We start from the raw sequence: 22,598 nt of genomic DNA on the forward strand, positions 1-22,598 counted from the left end.
GAGACTGTAGACATTAACAAGTCCACAAGAGAGATGGCAGCTGATTAAACAAGTGTTATGAGATAATAATAAAATGCAAAGATTGGTGACAGATTGCTGTCTGTTCCCCAAAAGCTCTGCATTTGGGTCCCCTCATTCTACTATCTGTGACATCAACATGCCATTGGAAGAGCCAGTAGATGATCTGCACCACCTACTGAGCCACAGGTGGAGTCCTCATGTATAAACTGAACCTTTGTCTAAACTTTGTTCCACAGACACACAAACAGCACTGTTGGAAATGTGCAGCACAGAATGTGGGTTCCCACTATGTGGCATATTTGTGTGTATTGAGCCGTCAGCTCTGACACAGACAGTATAAAGAGCACATATAAAGTCCACAGTGTGGACACCAAGCAGGGAGTGAACAGGCTCAGGCAGCAGCAGTGCTGATATATGTCTGGCCTCCATTCGTCTCATTAAAGCTGCTGAGCCTCCAAACAACAACATTCACACATGTGAGCCTCACAAATATCACCGACAACCAAAAGTCCCATTTTTATATTGATGCCAGCATTATTCCATCATGAAGCAACGATAGTAACACATCTTCATTTCATCTCTGTTGGAGCTTCTTGTTCAGTGAAAGGACAAAAAGCTGCCAGTAAATCAGATTCACTCTGCTGCACTGAAACACTGTGGACACAGTCTGGAGACACGCAGACTTTAAACTTTACTTGCCTGATTTGAAAAGAAACCACATCATAAATGTGATCATGTGGGACTTTAGAAACAGAGGATCGCTGTGATCAGAGAACCCGGCCTCGTTGATAACCTGTATTGATCTTTTTGTAGTTTTAAAGTCCGTCCCCACAGCTCCACACAGTCACACATGTGAGGAAGCTGTGGACCAATCAGAGGTCCCGGGCTAGCACATGTGACCTCTCTAAATCCTGACACAGTGTTGTTAATCTGCTCACATTGTTGTCTATCACATTCATGTTTTGGGGCGAGTGTGATGGAGCGAGCCGCTCAGACGCGAGAACACAGCAGCCATTTTGGGAAAAAGTGTCTTTTATTTAGCCAAAAATGCACAAATATCCAACAGGAAGTGACACAGAGCCTCAGAGAGGTCAGCTGATCAGAACTAAAGTCAAACAAATTCACTCCAAACTGCTCAACACAATCAAAGTGAGCCGACCCACAAGAAACAAAGAGGACTTAAATACTGGCTGATCAGAGCAGTGTGAGACATGAGGGCAACACAAATACCAACAATCATCTAACAACAACACAAACATTGGCCCCCAATGAGAGGGCTGTGCTGGGTTTGGTCCAATCAGCACTTCCTGTGTAGAACTACCAGCAGCCCTCAGCAGTCACATGGAGCCTTCAGCAGCAGGAAAACAGACAGAATTTAACTGTGTTGTACAAAAGCTCACTAAATGTGCTCCAAATAGAACTAATGGATTTCACCAAAGTCCAAATGAATGAGTGAGATATATGAACAAGAAGTGTGAGTCGTTATATTTGTGTGTGCAAACATCTTTTGCTGTGGCTGTTCCACAGCTGCAGCTCAAGGATGAATAATCTGCCCGGCAACAGGCTCTGATAGGCCCTTTTAAACAGTCTAACAGCAGACACGTGAACACACAGAACAAACAGCAGACAGACAAAATAAGAAAAATGGCTCTTGGAAAGTTGAACATCAGCTAAAAAACTAATATGTATATTAATAATATAATAATATATATATAATATATATTAGCTTTAGGGTCATAGTTCACTCCCATTGTGACAAACGTTTTGAAGCTTGTGACATGGAACGTGCATCAAACTAGACTATATGGAAATAAACCGAACGCAAGCAGGTCAATGATAAAGTTAACCCCACTTTAGTAATTAGTTCCCAAAACACAAAAGAAAATAAGTAACATTAATAACTAACACCTAACATTAAGTTCTCACACCTCCAGGCGGTTCAAGGGGACAGTTGGGGGGAAACTGGCCCCCAGCAGGGCGCAGCAGCACTCGTGGTGAGATCAGGAAATCCAAAGCGTCCAATCAGGTTCCCACAGTTCATTCCTGGTTCTTTGCCTTTACCTGCTCTCACAAACTAAACACTGTGTTTATATAACCTGTCCTGTCTGACAGCTTTTCACATCTGAATTATGATCTGAATGTTCTGTTGGAACAAACATGTTTGTCTTTGCAAGACCAGAAACTCTCCACAGGCTCCTGTTGGTGCTGTTTATCTCTTTATTTATTCATTTCTATTATTATTATTTATATTATTACTCACAGCACATGTGCAATATAACACTGTGAGAGCCGACAGGCTGAAAACAGGAAACTCTTTGTGACACTGTGATAAATGAAGCCACAGCTTCAATGAAATGTTGCTCTTATTTTACACTTTGTTTGGAATCATCTGGATTACAGACATTTTTAAATCAATCTAAACTCTGTGTTTTATTTAAGTAAAGTAAGTAAAGTTTTATTTGTATAGCACCTTTCAAGACAAAAACCACAAAGTGCTTCACAGAAAAGCTAAAACAGAAAAACAGAAATGAACCAAAAGCAAGTTTAAAAAGATTTTAGCTGCTTGTTAAATGAAACCACTGAGTCCACAGATCTCCGGCTCAAAGGAGTCCAGAGTCTGGGGGCCACAGTTACAAACGCTCTATCGCCTTTGAAACAACTTTAACTTCAACAACATGAAGAAAAAACGTTTGTTTGTCAGATTTGACACTTTCTAAAAGTTCATTGTTCAGCTGTTAAATTAAAGTGTGATCATCAAAAACATGGTTCAGCTTTCAGTGAGTCACATTCAGTGTGTGCAGCCAAACATGATGGCAGACTGCCACAGATCACTTCTGAGGAAAGAGGAGGCGTTCAGCTTCCTCATAGTTTCACACCTGCATGAAGCAGCCTCACCCTGACAGCTTCAAATCACTGTCAGCTGATCACTTCCTGTCCTGTGATTGGCTGAGCTTCAGGCCTTCTCTCAGTCAAACTGGAAACAGGGATTGAGACAGTGTGAGGGTTTGTGGAGTGCCACAGTGCTGTAATGAATACTGTAGTGGAAGAAGTTCTTTCACACTCTTCATCCTGGAGCTGCTTTATGTCCATGATCTGCATGGAAACACATCTATGGAGAGGAAATCCAGCTGCTGAGGGTCACATCTGCATCATTGCAGCTACAGTGGATGTTTGAGTGTCAGGACTGAAGGTGGAGCTTTGTGCGTGTCAGGGTGAGGCCGCAGCAGCCGCAACCAGAGCGCTCGGGCGTGAAACTACGAGGAAAGCCGACGTCCTCCTCTTTCCTCAGAAGTGATCTGTGGCCGGCCGGACTTCATTCCACAGATCTGGTTTAACAAAGTGTGAAGCTGAACTCTGAGCTGTGACAGTGTGAGAGTGTGAGAGTGTCAGTAGATGATCAGCAGAGGAAAGTGAAGCTGCTGTGAGCTGATGTCCTGAAGGGCTTTTAAAGAGTCTCTGAGTTTGACAGGAACATGAAGATGTTTGTGGTGTTTGTGATCCTCCTGCACGGTAAGTACACCTTCCTCTCTCTGCTCTCATCATCAGCTTTTCTTTCATCTCTCTCTCTTTAATGTGTTGAAGTGCAGCAGGAGGAGATTTCCATCAAACACTGGATTCTGATTCAGATCAAACTAACAATCCAAAGCAGCAACTTTCAAATCTCTGGATTCTTCTTGGTGGCTTTCAGATGAGCTCATGTTACAATCAGCTGCTGTGTGTGTTGTTGTGTAGCTGAAGCTCTGACTCACATTTCATACGTGACCAAAGGAAACTTGGTGCTGTGTGACACAGTTTAGACTCTCTGCTGCTGCTTTGAACTCTTCAAACTAAAGAGCCAAACTGATGACTGACTGTGCAGCTCTGACATGGCACCAAATGTCCCTGTTATCAGCTGCTGGATGGACGTTATCAGAGCTTTTTAGTCCCACACGGATCAGCAGGAGCTCCTCCTCTGTCTGCAAACAGGCTCAGCAGCTCTGATCATTGGAGTCAGCACAGAGTGTGGAGACATCTAGTGGTCGTGGAGAGAAGTGCATGTAACGTGTGTGTGTTAATCAGCATGAGTAGTTAGGGGGACGTGCCTCCCTGTGCCTGATGGGAGTCCTTGTAATTACCCAGCATGCTGTGCTGTGTTTCATTTCTAACACTGGTTTTACTGAAGAGCTTTCTGAGCTTCTTTCATTGATTGTGACCAACATACATGTTTGCTGTGGATCCACATCTGCTCTTACTGCTAATGTCATGAAGCTGTTTGAGTGGTGAGCAGTCAAAGAAGCAGGTCCTAACAGAAGCAGGTCCTAACTAGGGATGGGTACCGGTATCCGGTGCCATCATGGCACCGGTTCTGACATAAACGGTAGTAACCAGACCGAAAAGCAGCGCGCATTTCGGTGCTTTATTTCGGTGCTTTTTTTTCCTGAGCTGTGATACACTTTCTTCTTCCTTACATTTCTATTGGCGGTTGGCAAACAACTGAAAGGTGCATTACCGCCACCAACTGGTATGGAACGATACACTTTAGATTCTAGCCAATCATTTTACGTTTCGAGGATAGTAGGCGGGTCCAGGTACGTACGTTCTTTTAGAGCAGAGCTACAGATTAAAAATGCCCAAGGCGAAGCGGTCAAAAGTCTGGCTGTACTTCACAGCAAAAGATGCAAACTCAGCAGCCTGCAACAAGTGCTTTAAGCTGATACTGTGATACTGTCAAAGGAGGTCACACTTTAAATCCGATGAACCTAGCCCTGCCAGTGTAGCAGAAATGATGATGGCAGCAGCAGCCGTTCTTCTCTGCGTGAGTAGCTTAATGTTGTTCGTGTGTAATTTACGTTGAGTAGGCTAACCGCGTTATTAAATTAATGCATGTAACGTGAACTAGCAAACATCATCATAGTTACATGCGGCTGTCTTCTTGTTTGATGGCAGATACTCCCTTCACCCTGGCCAAAAAGGCTAAAATGACCGAAGAAAAAGTGGAAAACAGTTAAACATGAGAGGTTTTTGGACAAAGTTTGTGTTTTTTCCATTGTTTAAGCACTGCTTCCAGCCCAGAGTGATACCATATATGCCCTATACCTGCAGAAAAGACTAACATTGTTATCTTTTTACAAAAAAACAGCTGAACATGAGAGGTTTTTGGACCAATTTTGTGTTTTCCATTCTTTAAGCACCGGTTTGGGCACCGTTTAAGCACTGGCACCGTTTCAAAAGTCCCACGTTTCAAAAGTCCTACGTCCCACTCTGGTTTGGCACCGATATCGGATAAAACCTAAACGATACCCATCCCTAGTCCTAACAGGAGCAGGTCCTAACAGGAGCAGGTCCTGACAGGAGCAGGTCCTAACAGGAGCAGGTCCTAACAGAAGCAGGTCCTAACAGGAGCAGGTCCTAACAGGAGCAGGTCCTGACAGGAGCAGGTCCTGAACTGTCACAGACTCAGTTTGACATTCACTAAAGTCAAAGACATACTTTCCTCATATATTCAAAGTGTTGCTGCAGCATTATTACAACATCATTACTATGTACATGGATGTTTATCATAAAGAGTGAGATTCCTCTGACCATTAATGAATATGTAACCATGGTAACAGTGATCATATCCATTAATGACTGTGTGGTTAAACTTCCTGTCAGATACACGCTGTTTTCTCTGCCTCTGGTCTGTTTAAAGGACCAGTTCATCCAGAGTAACCACAGCTGACTGTATCCTGAACACTGACAGGCTTCAGATCGCCCACACAGACGGTTTTATGTGTGCTTAACTTTACACTGACCAGAGACAGCAGCAACAAACTAATGTAAAAGAGCGTGACAGCGTAGCCTGGTTTTTATTCTGACCTCCTTAATGTTTTCAGTTCAGGTCCAATAACATCTAAGAACAGAGGATCTCATTTATATTTGAGGACTTCAGGTAGCTGATGTTTTATATAAGCACAGATTCTCATCATTTAGATTGACTCTAAGCTCTGACAGGTCTCTGAGTGAACTGATGCAGAGTTCAGGTTTAGACTCACACACAGCTGATTCATGTTTCTGTCTCTGTGTCCTCAGTTTCCCAGCATGCCTCGGCTCTGGAGGTGTATGAGGGGGTGGAGTCTGTCCTGCTCACCTGTCAGGACTCTTCTGTACCTCTACGTCCCACTCTGGTTTGGAGCCGCCACGACCTCGGTCCCCCAGTCGTCCACCAGCGTAGCCAGGCAGGTGATAAACTGACAGACCAAAACCAGCGTTACAGGAGAAGAACGTCCATGAAGACAGACTCTCTGCAGACCGGAGACTTCAGCCTCACTCTGAGGAACCCCATCACCTCTGACAGCGGCAGCTACACCTGCACCATCACTGCATTTGGAAACACACGGACACTGAGTATAGTAGACCTGCAGGTCAAAGGTCAGCAACAAGCTAAAAAACTTGCTGTACTATCAGGTATGAGGCCAGAGGTCGTTGCTGTAGATACAGATCAGAGGTCAGAGGTTAACACTTTGCCAGGCTTCTCAGCAAACAGCAGGGAAACAGGAACTGTGGGAAGAGCAGTGAAGGGAGTGTATACATGCTAGCTGCTGCACATGAAGCAGAAAACCTTAATGTTACCTTTGTTGTACCTGAGTTTGTGTCTCTGTGTCCTCACAGTGTCCCACCAAGCCCTCACTCTGCAGGTGTACGAGGGGGCGGAGTCAGTCCTGCTGCCCTGTCACATCCCGTTTGTATCTGGACCCACCACAGTGGTGTGGAGCCGCTACGACCTCAATCCTCCAACCGTCCACCAGCGTCAGCAGGAAGAGGACGAGCTGACAGACCAAAACCAGCGTTACAGAGACCGAACATCCATGAAGACTGACGCTCTGCAGACTGGAGACTTCAGCCTCACTCTGAGGAAACCCCACATCTTTGACAGCGGCAACTACACCTGCACCATCAGAGTGACGGGAGAAGAACCCAGATTGACAGATGTTCAGCTGCAGGTCAAAGGTCAGCAGCAAACTCCAAACTTTAATATATTAGTCTTCACTAAGTCTGCCTGAAGTTAAAGCCCATGTTTTCAGACAGAAAACTTTGTAAAACAGAAAAAATCGTATTTATTTGTTGAACTCTAAAAATTAAACAGTAATTTAACACAGATTGAAGATAAGAGCCTTTATACACATGTAAAGATCTTACAGTATTAGCAGGAAAACCAACTGTCAGATGATCCCCTCTGAGCAGCATTTGGTGACAGTGGGAAGGAAGAATTTAATATGAAGCAACCTCCAACAGAACCAGGATCAGGGAGGGAGAGCAACCTTTTTAGAGTGGCTGGGAGGCTGAATTAGAAAAGGAAAATCTTGATGGCTGTTGATGGGCTCGTGGATGAATCCTGAACCGATAAAGGGCACCACTTAGAGTCAGACACCAACAAGATGGAGGTGTACTGGTTTATGCTGCTATTATCATAGATGAGCTAGTTGGGTCATTTCATGTTGAAGATGGACTTAAAATAAATTTTCAAAACTGCTAAAGGATACTTTCTTCAAGCAATAGTACAGAAAAAAAGTCAGCCGCATTCAAGAAGGTCACGGTTTTCAGGGTCCTTGAAAAGAAAGGTGGCTACATGGATACTAAATATTTTTGAGTGTTGTTTGTTTGTTTTATTTATTTATTTAGGCATCTTACAATTCTGCGATTGCAACCATTCCCCAACTCTCTGTGAATGGTACTCATGGCCATTGATAAGTGGTCTTTGATCAGTGGTTGTTGATCAATGGTCATGAGAATTTTCATTTGCATAATTATAAAGAAACTGACCTCCCAGCCCATTGTTCCTTCAGTGGGCTGGTTTCAGTCATTATGCAAATGTACTGTTTGCTTGGGGAAACCTGCAGTCAGCTGAGACTGAAGAAGTCACTTGGATGAGCGACGAAACGTTTCTCCCAGAAAACGCTACGTCCAGATGAACAGAATCAACTTTTGGAGATTTTATTTGTTGAGTTTTTCCTTTAGTTGCCTAATGATTGTACACACATCCATGTGCATGTCCCTTGAGATTCAGACTTACATTTCCTTTGTTGATCATTCAGGTTTCAGGCTTATTAACAATTTGGATTTATTGGGTTTGTTGCATAGTAAAAATGAATCCCCAAAAATACAGCTTGTAATTGTGCATGAGTTGTGTATTCTTTGTCAAAAAGGAAAGTTTGAAGCCTAATCTTGAAAGTAGAGATAGTGTCTGTCTCCTGAATCCAAACTGGAAGCTGGTTCCACAGAAGAGGGGCCTGAAAACTGAAGGCTCTGCCTCCCATTCTACTTTTAAATACTCTAGGAACAACAAGTAGGCCTGCAGAGCGAGAGCGAAGTGCTCTAATAGGGTGATATGGTACTACAAGGTCATTAAGATAAGATGGGGCCTGATTATTTAAGACCTTGTATGTGAGGAGCAGGATTTTGAATTCTGTCTTATGTCTTTTAAGCTTCAGTGACACTAGAGTGAAAATGGGACTCTTGTGATTAGGAGAAATAAAAAATCCTCTGTTATAATGAAGACTCAATGTCTCCTCTTTTTTCAGTCTGATACTATGTTGATTGTTCTTTCAGTTTGTTCCTGCTGATATTTTTAGATAGTAACCAATCAGCCTGTTCACCTAATTCTTTAAACAGTAAAAACTATTGGATGAGCTCAGCAGCAGACCTGATAGAACCTTCAATTCAATTTTATTTCTTTAGCACCAAATCACAACAACGGTCACCTCTAGGTGTATTATATTGCAATGTAGACCCTACAATAGTACTGAGAAAGACCCAACAATCACATGACCCCCTTTGAGCAAGCACTTTGCAACAGTGGGAAGAAAAAACTCAGAAGGAACCAGGCTCAGGGAGGGACGGCCATCTGCTGTGACCGGTTGGGGTGAGAGAAGGACAGGACAAAAACATGATGTGGAAGACTGATGCTTTATTTTGGACCATTGTAGTCGTGCTCGTGTAGACCTCACTATGTCGTTGGTTTCTTACAGAGCCGTACGTTTTTCCTGCTGAGGCCTGGGTTCTCCTGGCTGTCCTGATTACTGCAGTCCTCGTGGGTGTTGGAATATATCTTTGGAAATTATTCAAAAAAGGTATGTTGTGTGTGAATGTGTACACAGGTCTAAACTTCAGTCATAAACAAAGTTTCCAGTGAGAAATCATTCAAGTCTGTGACAGTGTTTCACTGTATTGATCCTGTGAGGTTCTCCTAGTGACCACTATGATAATAATTAGGTTTATAAGGCTGATGTTTTTATATCTCATATCAGCTAAATATGCTCAAACTCAAAATGAATTTTCTAGCAAGTCAAAACTACACTGTGATAACAGCTATATTCAGCTGCTCCCAAATCCCAAAGGGTCACAGCAGGTCGCTCCACGTGTTGGATACTGGATAAGGGGGATTTATGATAGGGTAATAGTAATTTTTGAAATGTTTGTATGTAAATATAACAATAGTTTTTGATTATTTCAATTATTACCTGGAAACACATGTTGAAGTTTCTGTGTAATAAGCAGAGGTTATTTTTTTCCAAGTGGGGAAATAAAATATTCACACTTAGCTTAATCGGTTGAAATTCAAACCTCACTTTAAGCATATTTCATGCAAGAAAATGTTAAGGTTCAATATTGAGGAGGGATAACGGAGGTAATCAACTTTCTAAATAACAACACTGATCCGGTCGGGTGGAGTCAAACGATGATTTTAATGACACGCGTGGGGGAACCACCGCTGTACGCAGACAGCGCCGATCCCCGACTTACAGAGCATAAGCAGATGCTTTATATACCATCAGGGCTTAAATTTAATACGCCCCTTCAACGTCAATCAGATACAGGTCATACATAGGTTTCAAAACCACAATGACCTTTAACACAGTTTAAAAGAACATTGTCTCCGTCTCCACGACAGATGCTTCCTGTCAACATTCTTACTTTCACTTCTCGTCTGGAACACCAGACCCACACCCTGCAAGAAACTGTTCCTCTTTTTACAGAGACAATTTTAGAGTTACAAGCAAACATGACTAACCTCTCACCTATAAATGAGTCTATCTACTGTGTGTGTGGGTGTCATCATGAAATGCACTCAGTTTCACCTCTCCCTTCACCAGCTGAAACTTGTAACCTTTTCCACCAGACAGAAGGCCAGCACGTACACATTTCAGATTATAACAAGCATTCAAAAGTATTTAAGATTATTGATTTAACTCAACAGTTTAACGTGGTTATAACTGCACCTGTAATAAAGGCTAATTGGGTACCAATATGTTTAAACATCTGAATGCAACATCAATACTGTAGATTGTATTATTAATGCAATGGTAATGATGATGATTATTAACAATAGCAGGGAAATATATTTCTAATCCTCACAAAAACTAATAAACATAAAATGAGTGGTCATTGCTGCCATTATGATATGAAGGGACAGATTCACTAACAGTTTAACTAACACAGTAAAAACATGTTTTGGCATCAAAAAGCTGCTGTTGGGTTTACCAAAGAGGCACAGAAGTCAGTTTGTGATTAAAACCTGTGGGGCTGATGATACATTCACAAACATGGGATGTTTTAACTTCTAATTTGCATTCAAACATGCAGTCAGTTTGTTTTAATAACTAATAATAATAAGAGCAGCAAATCAGCAACTGAGAAAACAGCAGACCCAATAAAGGAGTGTTTTATCAAACAAGACGGATGTTTGACATTTGCATGTTTCTCTGTGGAAACAGTTCAGATCAATGAGAGGAGGCTGAAGGAGGATCAATATGTTTGTGATATCAGGGAGAACTCTGCTTATAGAAGCTGCTGGGACTGTGTGAGGTCCTGAGGACTGACACTCAGGTGGAGTCAAGATGGAACATGATTTACCATCAGATTACAGCCTCTGAGCTTTGAAGTTACACAGTAACTGTATAACGTGTCCATCGCAGTTATTTTATGTCTGCAGAGAATTTATATGGTATGACAGTCAGAGAGAGTGGGCAACTATCCCACAGGAAAGAATGAAAGAGACAGAGAGAAGACGCATCCAGGGAGGAGAGAGATGGAAGCAATATGTTGCAGCTGATTCAGCTTTTACCTCGTTGATGTGATTCTACTTTGACATTGAATATTTGAACAGCTCATGTTGTGCTTTGTTGTCCTCTCAGTCCCCCAGGTGGAGGTGGATTCAGGGGTGGAGTCTGTCCAGCTGATCTGTAAAGCCAAAGTTCACCTGCCTGAAGATGCTGAAGTGGAGTGGACGGACAGTTTACACAGGAAGGTCCACGTGTATGAGAACGGCTCTGACCAGCCTGAAGAACAGGACGAGGATTACAGAGACCGAACGAAGATGAATGAAGACCTGCTGAAGACTGGAGACCTCAGTCTGACCCTGAAACACCCCACAGACAGTGACACGAACACCTACACCTGCACCGTCTACAGCAGGGAGGGAAGAGTACTGCTGAAGAGAAAGGTGGAGCTGAAAGTCAGAGGTCAGTGCTGTACAACTGAATAGAAGACACAACACATTTATGTGTTATGTCTTAAACACGTTTTAAACATAAACGATCAAACATATGAATCTTCTGTTAAAACCAGTGGAGCTTAAAATGGGAGAGAAAGGTGAGTAACCAGATAACACACAGGAGGACTGGAAAAAGAACTAGTTTATTCAGACTGGGTTTCAGGCCCTGCTGTGGTCATTTTGTATTTGTACAGTAACTACAATATACAGGTATTACACACAGCCACCCCCGCTCTCCTTTATATAAGTGAAGAGTAAACTTTAAAGATGATGGAATCTGCAGAGGAGATTATGCTGCTTCTGTCATAATGTGCTTTACTCAGCACAACTCTGTCACTTTTCTCATAAAAATTAATTATAACTGTTAATTAACATCACGATTGCTTCAAGATGCAAATGTGACAAGGGCACTCTCATAAATGAATCACAGTTAGTCTCAAAATACAGACTTTTACTATTCCAGGGAATAAGTTCATTCTGCTGCTCTGACAGAAACTCCTCCTCTTTCTCTCAGTCCCCCAGGTGGATGTGGAATCAGGGGTGGAGTCTGTCCAGCTGCCCTTCAACACAATTCACCTGCCTAAAGATGCTAAAGTGGAGTGGATGGACAAAGACAACAAAAAGGTCCACGTGTATGAGAACGGCTCTGACCAGCCTGAAGAACAGCACCAGGCTTACAGAGGACGAACCAAAATGAAGAGAAACCTGCTGAAAACTGGAGACCTCAGTCTGACCCTGAAATACCCCACAGACTGGGACACAAAGACCTACAGATGCACCGTCTACAACAGGTGGAAGATGATCCTAATGAAGGCTCAAGTTCAGCTGAAAGTCAGAGGTTAGTGCCAACAGGATCAAGAGGGGAAGATGTTGTTAGGTTGAAATAATAATGGATTGCATTTATATAGCGCTTTTCTAGGCACCCAAAGCACTTTACAATTCCACTATTCATTCAGTCTCCCACACTGGTGGAGGCAGCTACAGTTGTAGCCACAGCTGCCCTGGGGCAGACTGACAGAAGCGAGGCTGCCATATCGTTAAATGTTGTCATTGTTTTACTTAAATTTGTAAACTGTGCCTTAAACTGCATGGTTAGATATTCTTCTGTTCCTCCTCTACACATCTATGATGCTGGAGGAGGCAATTAGTAATCCAATAGAGCAGCTGTGGCTGTGGTGGAAGTGGATATTTGCATCATGGATGTGGAGATGACACGTGTGCAGTAACTGTGTAACACTATCATGTTAACATGGTAAAAAACAGGGGTGCAACGATACACAAAATTCACGGTTCGATATTTTTTCGATGCAAAAAAAATGTTCATGCCTTTTTAATTTGTCATTTATTAAAATGATAAATATATATTTTAACTCAAAAGTACAGTTTTTAAATTTAATGTTGCTGAAACAACAAAGGGATAAAAAAAATAAATCTATCTGATGGAGAAATCACTCATCTTTAGAAAAGAGAGTTTATTACAGAGAAATGGCTCTTTCAAAATAAAAGCTCTACTATACGCTTCTTCTGGGCTATATTCTCAGCAGCATATTAAACATATCAGGTCCCCATAAGGAGAATCATGTGCTAACGGCTGTCTAAATGACTCGGCTAAAGTTTGTAGCATGCGTGTTTGTTGTTTTTGTCTGCTTCCACTTGTCTCTGCACGAGGATGATGTCGGAGTAAATGTGCAGTCATATTCGTTGTGTTCCCACTAGTGCTGTCAGCGTTAATCTGAAATGACGTTAACGCCACAACACGGCAAATCTCCGTTAACGAGCTACCGCGGATCGCCCCGTGCGTGGGGCTGGACGGCGTCAACACGTTAACGAGCTAACTGCTAACACACTAGTTCCCACCAATGTAATTGAGCATTGCTGGCACATCCAACATACTGTTTTACTTTAGTCCATGACGCGCTTACCTTCAGGGTCATACGTCACATGAAAACCAAAATAGTTCCAAACGCCAGATCTGAATGAGGGTGGGGGAGGTTCAGTTTGCCATGTTGCAACGAGCTTAGCTTCTGTCTCCTAGCTTGCGCTGCGCTCAGTGGATCTGCGCTCGACAGTGCAGCCTAGGCGGAGTAGTCGAACGCAGATCCACTGAGCGCTCAACACAGACAGCACCGTCAGAAGGAAAGTTGATAAAATAAATTAAAAATGTTGTATTGTTCGATACATATGCGTACCGAACCAAAAGCACTGTATCGAACGGTTCAATATCGATACGAGTATCGTTGCACCCCTAATAATTAGCTGTAGCTGTTTAACTGCAGGCACATCCCATGTGAGATTCTGGTTTCCTTATCTTGTGAAGGATGTCCACTCTCAGCCTTTTAGGGGCTTGCATATGGTGAACCATTAAAGTTAAGCCGTATACGGGTGAGGGGAGATGACCTTTGGATAACTAGGAAATGTGGTTAAACAGTTGTAAGCATATATTGTGTGGCAGGAAGTCATGTACACACACACACACACACAGTGTTTTAACCCTTTGTGACCATATGGGTGTTACAATGGGTGGCAACGAGTCAGGTTTCTGCACTCTTTTTGTCTTTTCTGTCACTCTTCCACCTTCTCAACACCCTCTTTACATGTCAGTACATTTACACCTCTATCTGTCATCACACTAACCTGCTGTAATCCTTTCAGCTGGAGCTTCTTTGTAGACACGTCCCTACGTTGCAGCCTGATTACAATGCAGACAGTCGGCTACAGTGTGGCTGGGTTTCCTGTGTTTGTGAGCTCATTAACAGCTGTTTATTTAGAGATACGTGGTCCTCACAGGACAGCCACTACAAACATATGATTTTATAGAATATGATGCATTACTGCAGATTCAACACAATAGAAAGGATTTGAAATGAGCTCAGCCTTAAACATGTGCAGCAGTAATATTGATCCATAGAACACTGATGGGAACATTGTTCTGCACAATAAGTACTTTGACTTTTCATACTTTATGTACAATTTGCCAGTACTGCAGTTTTGTGTGTAGTGAGGTGTTTTCATGGTGTTTTCTTGGTGCTTTTACTAAAGGAACGCTTCTATCAAATTCTTCCAAATGTTGTCAAACTGAGCTGTGTGATGAAGTGAGTGTGACAGAAACACTCAGACTGTGTTTCTCTGCTTCATCAAGTCAAATCTGGTCCTCAGAGACTGAATAAAGTCCTGTCCCACTAACAGCAGCTCCAACAGTCTGTTCACTGCTTTCTTCCTGTCAGTCTTCATCTTTCTGCTGCGTCTCCTCTTCACACTGACCACTTTCTATCTAACAGTGAGCTCCCAGTGAAGCAGCAGCATTCAGCCTGTTAGAGTCAACACAAATGTCTCCATCCAAGCTCATGTTGTGCTTTGTTGTCCTCTCAGTCCCCCAGGTGGAGGTGGATTCAGGGGTGGAGTCTGTCCAGCTGCCCTTAAACACCACACTTCACCTGCCTGAAGACGCTAAAGTGGAGTGGATGGAGAAATACGACAGGAAGGTCCACGTGTATAAGAACGGCTCTGACCAGCCTGAAGAACAGGACGAGGATTACAGAGACCGAACGAAGATGAATGAAGACCTGCTGAAAACTGGAGACCTCAGTCTGACCCTGAAACACCCCACAGATGGAGACAACTACACCTACACCTGCACCGTCTACAGCAGGGAGGGAAACATCCTGCTGAAGAAACAAGTGGAGCTGAAAGTCAGAGGTCAGTGCTGTAGATACAGGTCAAAGGTCCTATAGCAGCAAACAGCAGCTGATGCACAAATCTTTGTCTGTGTTAATAAAGTTGGATCAGTTCAAACAGTTTGTTGCTCTGCACTTGAAAGCAGCAGTTTTTCTAATGCACCACCTTCATGTTTCCTTCATATTTGAATCCCCCTGTAGATACTGACAGGTAACCATGTCACACAGAGCTCAAGCCTTTGAATCCAGCTGTGATTGTTGATTTTCTATTGAATGGACTTTTTCAAATCCAGCTGTAGGCCTGTGTTTGTGAGCTCATTAACAGCTGTTTATTTAGAGATACGTGGTCCTCACAGGACAGCCACTACAAACATATGATTTTATAGAATATGATGCATTACTGCAGATTCAACACAATAGAAAGGATTTGAAATGAGCTCAGCCTTAAACATGTGCAGCAGTAATATTGATCCATAGAACACTGATGGGAACATTGTTCTGCACAATAAGTACTTTGACTTTTCATACTTTATGTACAATTTGCCAGTACTGCAGTTTTGTGTGTAGTGAGGTGTTTTCATGGTGTTTTCTTGGTGCTTTTACTAAAGGAACGCTTCTATCAAATTCTTCCAAATGTTGTCAAACTGAGCTGTGTGATGAAGTGAGTGTGACAGAAACACTCAGACTGTGTTTCTCTGCTTCATCAAGTCAAATCTGGTCCTCAGAGACTGAATAAAGTCCTGTCCCACTAACAGCAGCTCCAACAGTCTGTTCACTGCTTTCTTCCTGTCAGTCTTCATCTTTCTGCTGCGTCTCCTCTTCACACTGACCACTTTCTATCTAACAGTGAGCTCCCAGTGAAGCAGCAGCATTCAGCCTGTTAGAGTCAACACAAATGTCTCCATCCAAGCTCATGTTGTGCTTTGTTGTCCTCTCAGTCCCCCAGGTGGAGGTGAATTCAGGGGTGGAGTCTGTCCAGCTGCCCTTCAACACCACACTTCACCTGCCTGAAGACGCTAAAGTGGAGTGGATGGATAACGGATACGACAGGAAGGTCCACGTGTATGAGAACGGCTCTGACCAGCCTGAAGAACAGCACCAGGATTACAGAGACCGAACGAAGATGAATGAAGACCTGCTGAAAACTGGAGACCTCAGTCTGACCCTGAAATACCCCACAGATGGAGACAACTACACCTGCACCGTCTACAGCAGGGAGGGAAACATCCTGCTGAAGAAACAAGTGGAGCTGAAAGTCAGAGGTCAGTGCTGTAGATACAGGTCAAAGGTCAGAGGTCATGTAGGAGTTTATTCTCTAAAAGCTTTTAGTTTGAATCTATTTTCAGTTCATTCAAATAAAATAAATTCTTTGATGTTTTGATCTAAAAGCCAAAAATGTCAGGCGGAGCAACTGTGTGTTTAAATGAACAGACTAAGAAGACCATTAAAATGATCCTAACTTCAAAATAAAAGCCTCTGGCATGATTTGAGTTTGGATCAAATCAATAGTTTTGTTAGTTTAGTCCAAATCAGTGTAAATGTATAAATATCAATAGTTTTAAAGCTGCTGAGATCATTCAAACACTTTGATCCAGTCATTTGGATGCTGTCACATGTCAGGGTGGAGCAGCCATAAATATGAGGCTTTTATTGTGAAAATGCTGAGTGTGATGATCCAGAGGAGCCCATGGGGTGTTTGTGGCTGGATGCAAAGGTTTGTAGCTCTCCTTGTAAAGAGAAAGAGCTTGAAGCTACAGAGGAGCGTCTGCAGAAGAAGACAGGGGAAAGAGGAAGAAGCTGAGGCCGCTGGAGAAAAGACAGGAAAAGGAAATGAGCTTTATTTGTTGGAGGCCGTTTGTTCATCACACTGAAATATTCCCACTTTAGAGACAGGAAACAAAGTGAAGTGTGGATTGATGTTTGTCTCCATGATTTGGGCCCTGGAAGCATTTCTTCATCTCCCACTTTAAGACATATTAATGTCAGCCTCACACGTCCCACAGTGGACAGATTTCTATTTCTAGATGATCTTTGGAGGATTTTCATGTGTTTCTCTGCTGTCACAGCTCTTTGTGATATTTGAGCGCAGCTGTAATGTTTGTGTGGTTAAAGCCACCAGACTCCACTGACAAAAACTCTCATTTTAGCCGGAGAACACGGGGCTGCTGTGGGACTTTGTGTTTGCAAAGATTTCTATTGGAGGCATGTTTGCCTTTATTATATAGGTGCAGAGAGTAGACAGGAAAGTGGGGAGAGAGTGAGGGACACACAGGCACCTGTAGTAAGCCCCGCCTTCAGCCCACCTGCTCAGCCAGGTGAGCTATAGCGCTGCTTTAACATGTTGGTGTGATTGAGAGTGAATGAAAGTGAGTGATGGAGGCAGCAGGAAACTAACAGGCTGTTTGTTCTGAGAGGTCACATGACAGTTTTTCTCAGTCTGATGGATTTGATGAGACCATGAGAGCGGCTTCAGTTCCTCATCAGAAAGAGTCTGACAGAAGCTCCTCCCTCTATACCCCAGTAGACTTCTATTAGACTGCTCCAGATTCCTGAGAGTTCACACAGAAAACTTTACAAACAGCCAAAGAAAAACTATTGAAAAGCTTCAGGATCACAAAGAGCTCTTTCACAGCACATATGAGCCATTAAGAAGTGCACATTTGTGTTTTCCACAGTCCATCATCCAATAATATCAAAGGACAAACTGTGAGGGAAAAAGCCTTCAGCTCTTTTTGAATGAAGCAAAAAGACTTTGGTCCTGAGAGATGGTTCAAAACACAATTCAGACCTACCAAAGTATTATTTGTGCCAAACACATGAAGCCTTCAACTTTGTATTTGTCCAGTCAGTGTGGCAATAGAAGTCACTGTGAGGATTTTCAATGTGCTATCAAAGAGCATCCAAACAATCAGGTGAGAATGAAGAGAATTAGTGTGGATGGACAGAAAATCCATATCCAGTGTGATTTAGGAGCAGTTCATATATAATGAGTGAAATGAAAGAAGAGCACAGACAGTAAGAACATGAGTGAGCAGACATTTTGGAGCTGCTGATCCACACAGGGCTGGATGGAAGGAGTGGGAGTCCATGATGGCTCAAAGTCTCTGATGCTAACTGTTCCTGAGCCTCTCCCCCTGCCTCCTCTTTGGATCTTCTCCTCCTCTTCTTCCACCACTGCTCTCTCCTCCCTCATCTCCTCCTCAGCTGAACTGAAGTCAGGGCTGTAACATGAGGAAACGTGCAGAAATGACTGAGTCACCATGTTGTTGAAGTGAGTTGAGTGATGGTGAGCAGATCAGATGTGCGAGCCTCCCTGTAGAGAAAAGCAGATCTTCTCCAGAGTTTCCCACCTCATGTTTTCCTGTGTCACAGCTGATTGTCAAATCCTGGCTGTCACTAAATGAGTGGTCCAAAGGTGGAAGGAGGAGCACAGTTAGATGGTTCACCTCCTAACCTGTGAAATCAATCAGCTGAATGAAAAACACTGTGATCCTATGAGCTGCTATCAGGGCTGCTCCATTCTCAGGATTCTCATCTGGATGATTGAAGCAGATTATTGATGAAGTCAGCAAACAGCTTTCAAAATGGCTCTTTTTCCAGGGGAACTCCCTGAAATGTAAATCTCATGGAAATGAAGAAGAAGTCAAAGGCGTGGTTAGGCCCAGACTTGTGGCTGTTTGCAATGTAAAGCCCATGTTGCAGGCAGCTGCTGCTCCTTACTGGCCCACAGTCTCCACTGATGGATGTGTCAGCTCACTTGTACTGTAGCCACGGGGAGAGCGATGGAGAGGTGAAGCTGACAACCAGAGGTGTAGTGCTATTTGTTGAAGCAGCCCAGCGCACCGTGTGCCATGGAAGCACAAGTTTCCAGAGATGATCGGACTGTGAGCAGAAATGATCCATGTTGGACTGAATTTAAGAACAGATCATAAAGTCCTCTGTGTGCCCAGCCCGTCTGTCTGAGCATCTTCATCAGTGTGCAGCTGATCTACAGCTAATGTGCTGATTGATGAGCAGCCTGTTCATGGTGATGATGAGAAACAGATTGGATTCAAAGCACAAATGAGTGTGTGAAAAAGGAGCAGCAGCCATGATAGAGCGAGTCATCTGCTGACAGAAATAGTGGAGTGAAGGATTTGTGCAGCGTTTCTCTGTGAAAACAGCTGATTCAGATCAATGAGAGGAGGATGAAGGAGAAGCAGCATGTTTCTGATAGAAGGATCACTGCTGTGCTACAAACTGCTGGGACTGTGTGTGAATGTGTGACGGCTCAGCTGGAGGCAGGATTGGTCCAGAGGAGAGCTGCTTTATTCCAGACTAACTCTTCTAGAAAGCTGAAATCTGTGTGGAACAGCTGACCTGTACCATGTGGAAAAGAACAGCAACACGATTCAGCGTCAGATCCCGACACATCCACGGATTCATCCCGTTACAGGAACTGTGCCACACGTGGCCTCTGTTTGTTCTGCATGTGATGCTGCAGGGATTTCTTCAAGTCACTATAATATAGTGTCAGATGGACACATGAAGCTAACACGGCACATCTTTGTGAGTCTGCAGCATGTTGACACACATGTCAGTGTTGTACAGATCTGAGAGCAGCACAAACAAACTCCATCAAAGTGATTTGTGCTGTTGCAGAGCTGTGTGACTGCATTTGTCTTCATTACATATATCACATATTGTGTGGAAGTGTGGGGAAACACATATAAAAATACAACTAATCCATTAGTCACAGTACAGAAACGAGCACTGCGTATTATTCACAAGGCCGGTTATCTAGATCATACTCACAAACTCTTTCTTCAGGCAAAGTTACTTAAATTCCAGGATCTGGTTAATTACAATACATCCATAATCTTATACAAAGCCTTTAATAAACTTCTACCTGCAAATTTACAAATTATATTTGAAATTCGAGAAAGGGTTTATAATGTGAGAGGCTTCGGAGAATTCAAATTACCCAGAACTCGAACAACCCGTAAAGGTTTTTGTGTGTCTGTACGTGGTGTGAAAATCTGGAACAGTCTGAGTTTACAACTGAAACAATGCAAAAATATTCATAGATTTAAATTCCTCTACAAACAGTTTGTTTGGTCACAGTATACTCAATGATGGTTATAGTGTGCTCTGTAATGTTTGTTCTCTTACCATTGCTGGTATGGATTCAAAAAAAAAAAAAAAAAGTGTGTGCATATGTATGTACATGTGTGTGTAGATATATATGTATGTATGTATATGTATGTGTGTTTGTCACTATGTAATTATTATTGCCTGTTACCTGTGGTAACGCAATTTATAATTAATATATATTCTGTTATGAAGGTTCTATTTGTTGTTGCGAGCTGCCATTGAGATGCTTGCATGTGCCCGGGGCTGTTGATGGTTTGTTTGGTTGCAACGATGGGCGTAGCTGTGGGAAGCTTATTGTTTTTTGTTGATGAGTGAGTATAGGGGTGGGATTTAATAAGTTTTCTTCATCCCACTCCTTTTCAGGTAATTTTTTGCTTTTTGTTTTTGTGCACTTTATATTTAATATATGTATTTTTGTTGTGCCTGAAATGAACAAATAAATGAATGAAATGAATGAATTATGGACACATTTCTACAAATGGGACTAAACATGTGACCCTCTGCACATCCGTGGCTCAACAGTGCACCCATTGGCTGGATGCAGCTTGTATTGTGGCTCCTCCCCCTTAGCTTCAGGTCAGTTTAGCTGTGTTTCCTCCAAATCCCAGAATTCCTGAGGAGCAGGAATATGTGTGGCTGGGCTCTAAACACTCAGGGTGAGGACTGAGTGAAGAGCTACAGGACAGAGCCAAAGTTTCAGCACTGCGCTCACAGCTTTGAGACGTCCAACTGGTCCTGATAACATCTCCCCTCTCGTTCCACATACATGAAGACTGCTAGAAGCAGCTATCAGCCACATCAGGCTCACATCATGCTTGGTATTAAACATGCTGCAGTCTGCAGTAAACTCCCTGCCACAAAGCTTTGAGTGCTCTGAAAGGGAATCTCCTCCAAATGCACCTGTAACAAGGTGACCTGCAGAAATAACTGTGTCCACGGGCAGAGTCACTAACACTCTGCACCACAGCTAAACCTGCTTTGGAGCTAAAAAGCTGCTGTCAGGGTTTCCTGCAGAGCTTCACAGGAAATGTGGAGACTGAAAGCTGTGGACAGTTTCTGTGGCTGGATTATTTCATATGTGTTTGTAGGAGTTTCACTTTCAAAGTTTGGAGTAAAGTGTTGAAATAAATCAGGTCTGTGACGCACACTTTACTGCAGATTGTTCTCAATGGAACACAAAAAGCAATCAAAATGTGATTGATCCTGATGTGCTTGTTGCTTCTAGCAGTGTTCATGTATTTGCACAGAGAGGGGGAGATGTTATCAGAGTGTGTAAGTGATCAGATCTGATGCTGAATCATGTTCATGTACAGTCAGCTGATCCTCACAGTTCAGTTTGTAATCATGCAGCTCTCCTCTGATAAATCCTGAGCTGCACCTGAGTGTCAGTCCTCAGGACCTCACACAGTCCCAGCTGTTTGAAACCAATGAATTTACTGCACTGAGGAACTCAAATGAGTCAGTGAGATCATCAACATGGATCTTAAAATCAGCAGCTCAGATCATGTGATCACACATAAGAACCATGGAGCAGGAAACATCTGAGAGTTCAGCTCCAACTCTGATGGAGTCTTAGGAGGGTGGAGATACCTGCACAGATAGGAGCTGTTTCACTCTTTAACAAGCAGCACCTCCAAACTACACCCTTCATCCACCTTAATAGGGGAGCATTTGAAGCCAAAGCTCCACCCACCCAGCCACTTTCTCTGGGCTGACTGAAACAATCATATGTGGGGTCAGAGTTCACAGACTAGACAGTCCTCTCCAGATTTCATCCTGTTTCTGTTCAAAACATCAAATCAAGCTGATGGGAAGTTGTAAAATCCTTCAGAATAAAAGCCTGACTATTCAGAGCTCCAACGTTAAGAAGAGCAAAGTGAACCAAGGTGGATGGAGGCAGCAGAGAAACTGTAGGGTGGAGCTGAATGCTTCATCAATGGGATGATGCAGCAGATTTTCTCCACCTTGCACAAACTGTCCTGTTAGTTATCATGACTGGAACATCCAAAATGTCTCCAGAGGCTCCGAGTCCAGCTGAACATGTATTAGTGTTTAGAGTGGAACTGAGATGGTAGGGACTAGGACCTGGGGGACGTCAGTCAGTGACGGAGCGGTCAGCAGGTGTGGGCAGGTGTGGACAGGTGCTTGATGGAGTGTTTCCTGCTGGACTCCATATGATATGTTAGCAGAGAGGATCTGGCTCCTGATTGGTTGAAGTGGAGCCCATCTGCTGCAGAAAGATGCCTCCTGTCCCAGAA

General features: G+C 43.1%; 2 protein-coding genes across 5 annotated transcripts in view; one reads left to right on the forward strand and one right to left on the reverse strand.

Annotated features, from left to right (window-relative positions):
- LOC102789482 (methylglutaconyl-CoA hydratase, mitochondrial-like) overlaps positions 1-22,598 on the reverse strand; it is a 674,272-nt gene that overhangs the window by 97,509 nt on the left and 554,165 nt on the right. The window lies entirely within an intron of this gene.
- The window catches only part of LOC148103168 (butyrophilin-like protein 2), a 21,151-nt gene continuing 1,845 nt past the window's right edge, over positions 3,293-22,598 (forward strand). Inside the window, exons 1-8 of one of the 3 annotated variants that reach the window (XM_087838506.1) lie at positions 3,293-3,531; positions 6,073-6,411; positions 6,652-6,990; positions 9,009-9,110; positions 11,175-11,501; positions 12,048-12,371; positions 14,903-15,229; positions 16,146-16,469. In XM_087838506.1, coding sequence (XP_087694632.1) covers positions 3,495-3,531; positions 6,073-6,411; positions 6,652-6,990; positions 9,009-9,110; positions 11,175-11,501; positions 12,048-12,371; positions 14,903-15,229; positions 16,146-16,469 — 2,119 coding nt within the window. In that variant the 5' untranslated portion in view covers positions 3,293-3,494. Of the gene's footprint in view, positions 3,532-6,072; positions 6,412-6,651; positions 6,991-9,008; positions 9,111-11,146; positions 11,502-12,025; positions 12,372-14,902; positions 15,230-16,145; positions 16,470-22,598 lie in introns of all 3 variants that reach the window. The other 2 variants (XM_087838507.1, XM_087838508.1) reach the window with 2 other exon arrangements.

This window comes from Neolamprologus brichardi, chromosome 3 (assembly GCF_056152115.1).
Source record: "Neolamprologus brichardi isolate AB-2024 chromosome 3, ASM5615211v1, whole genome shotgun sequence".
In the NCBI taxonomy this organism is placed as follows: Eukaryota; Metazoa; Chordata; class Actinopteri; order Cichliformes; family Cichlidae; genus Neolamprologus; species Neolamprologus brichardi.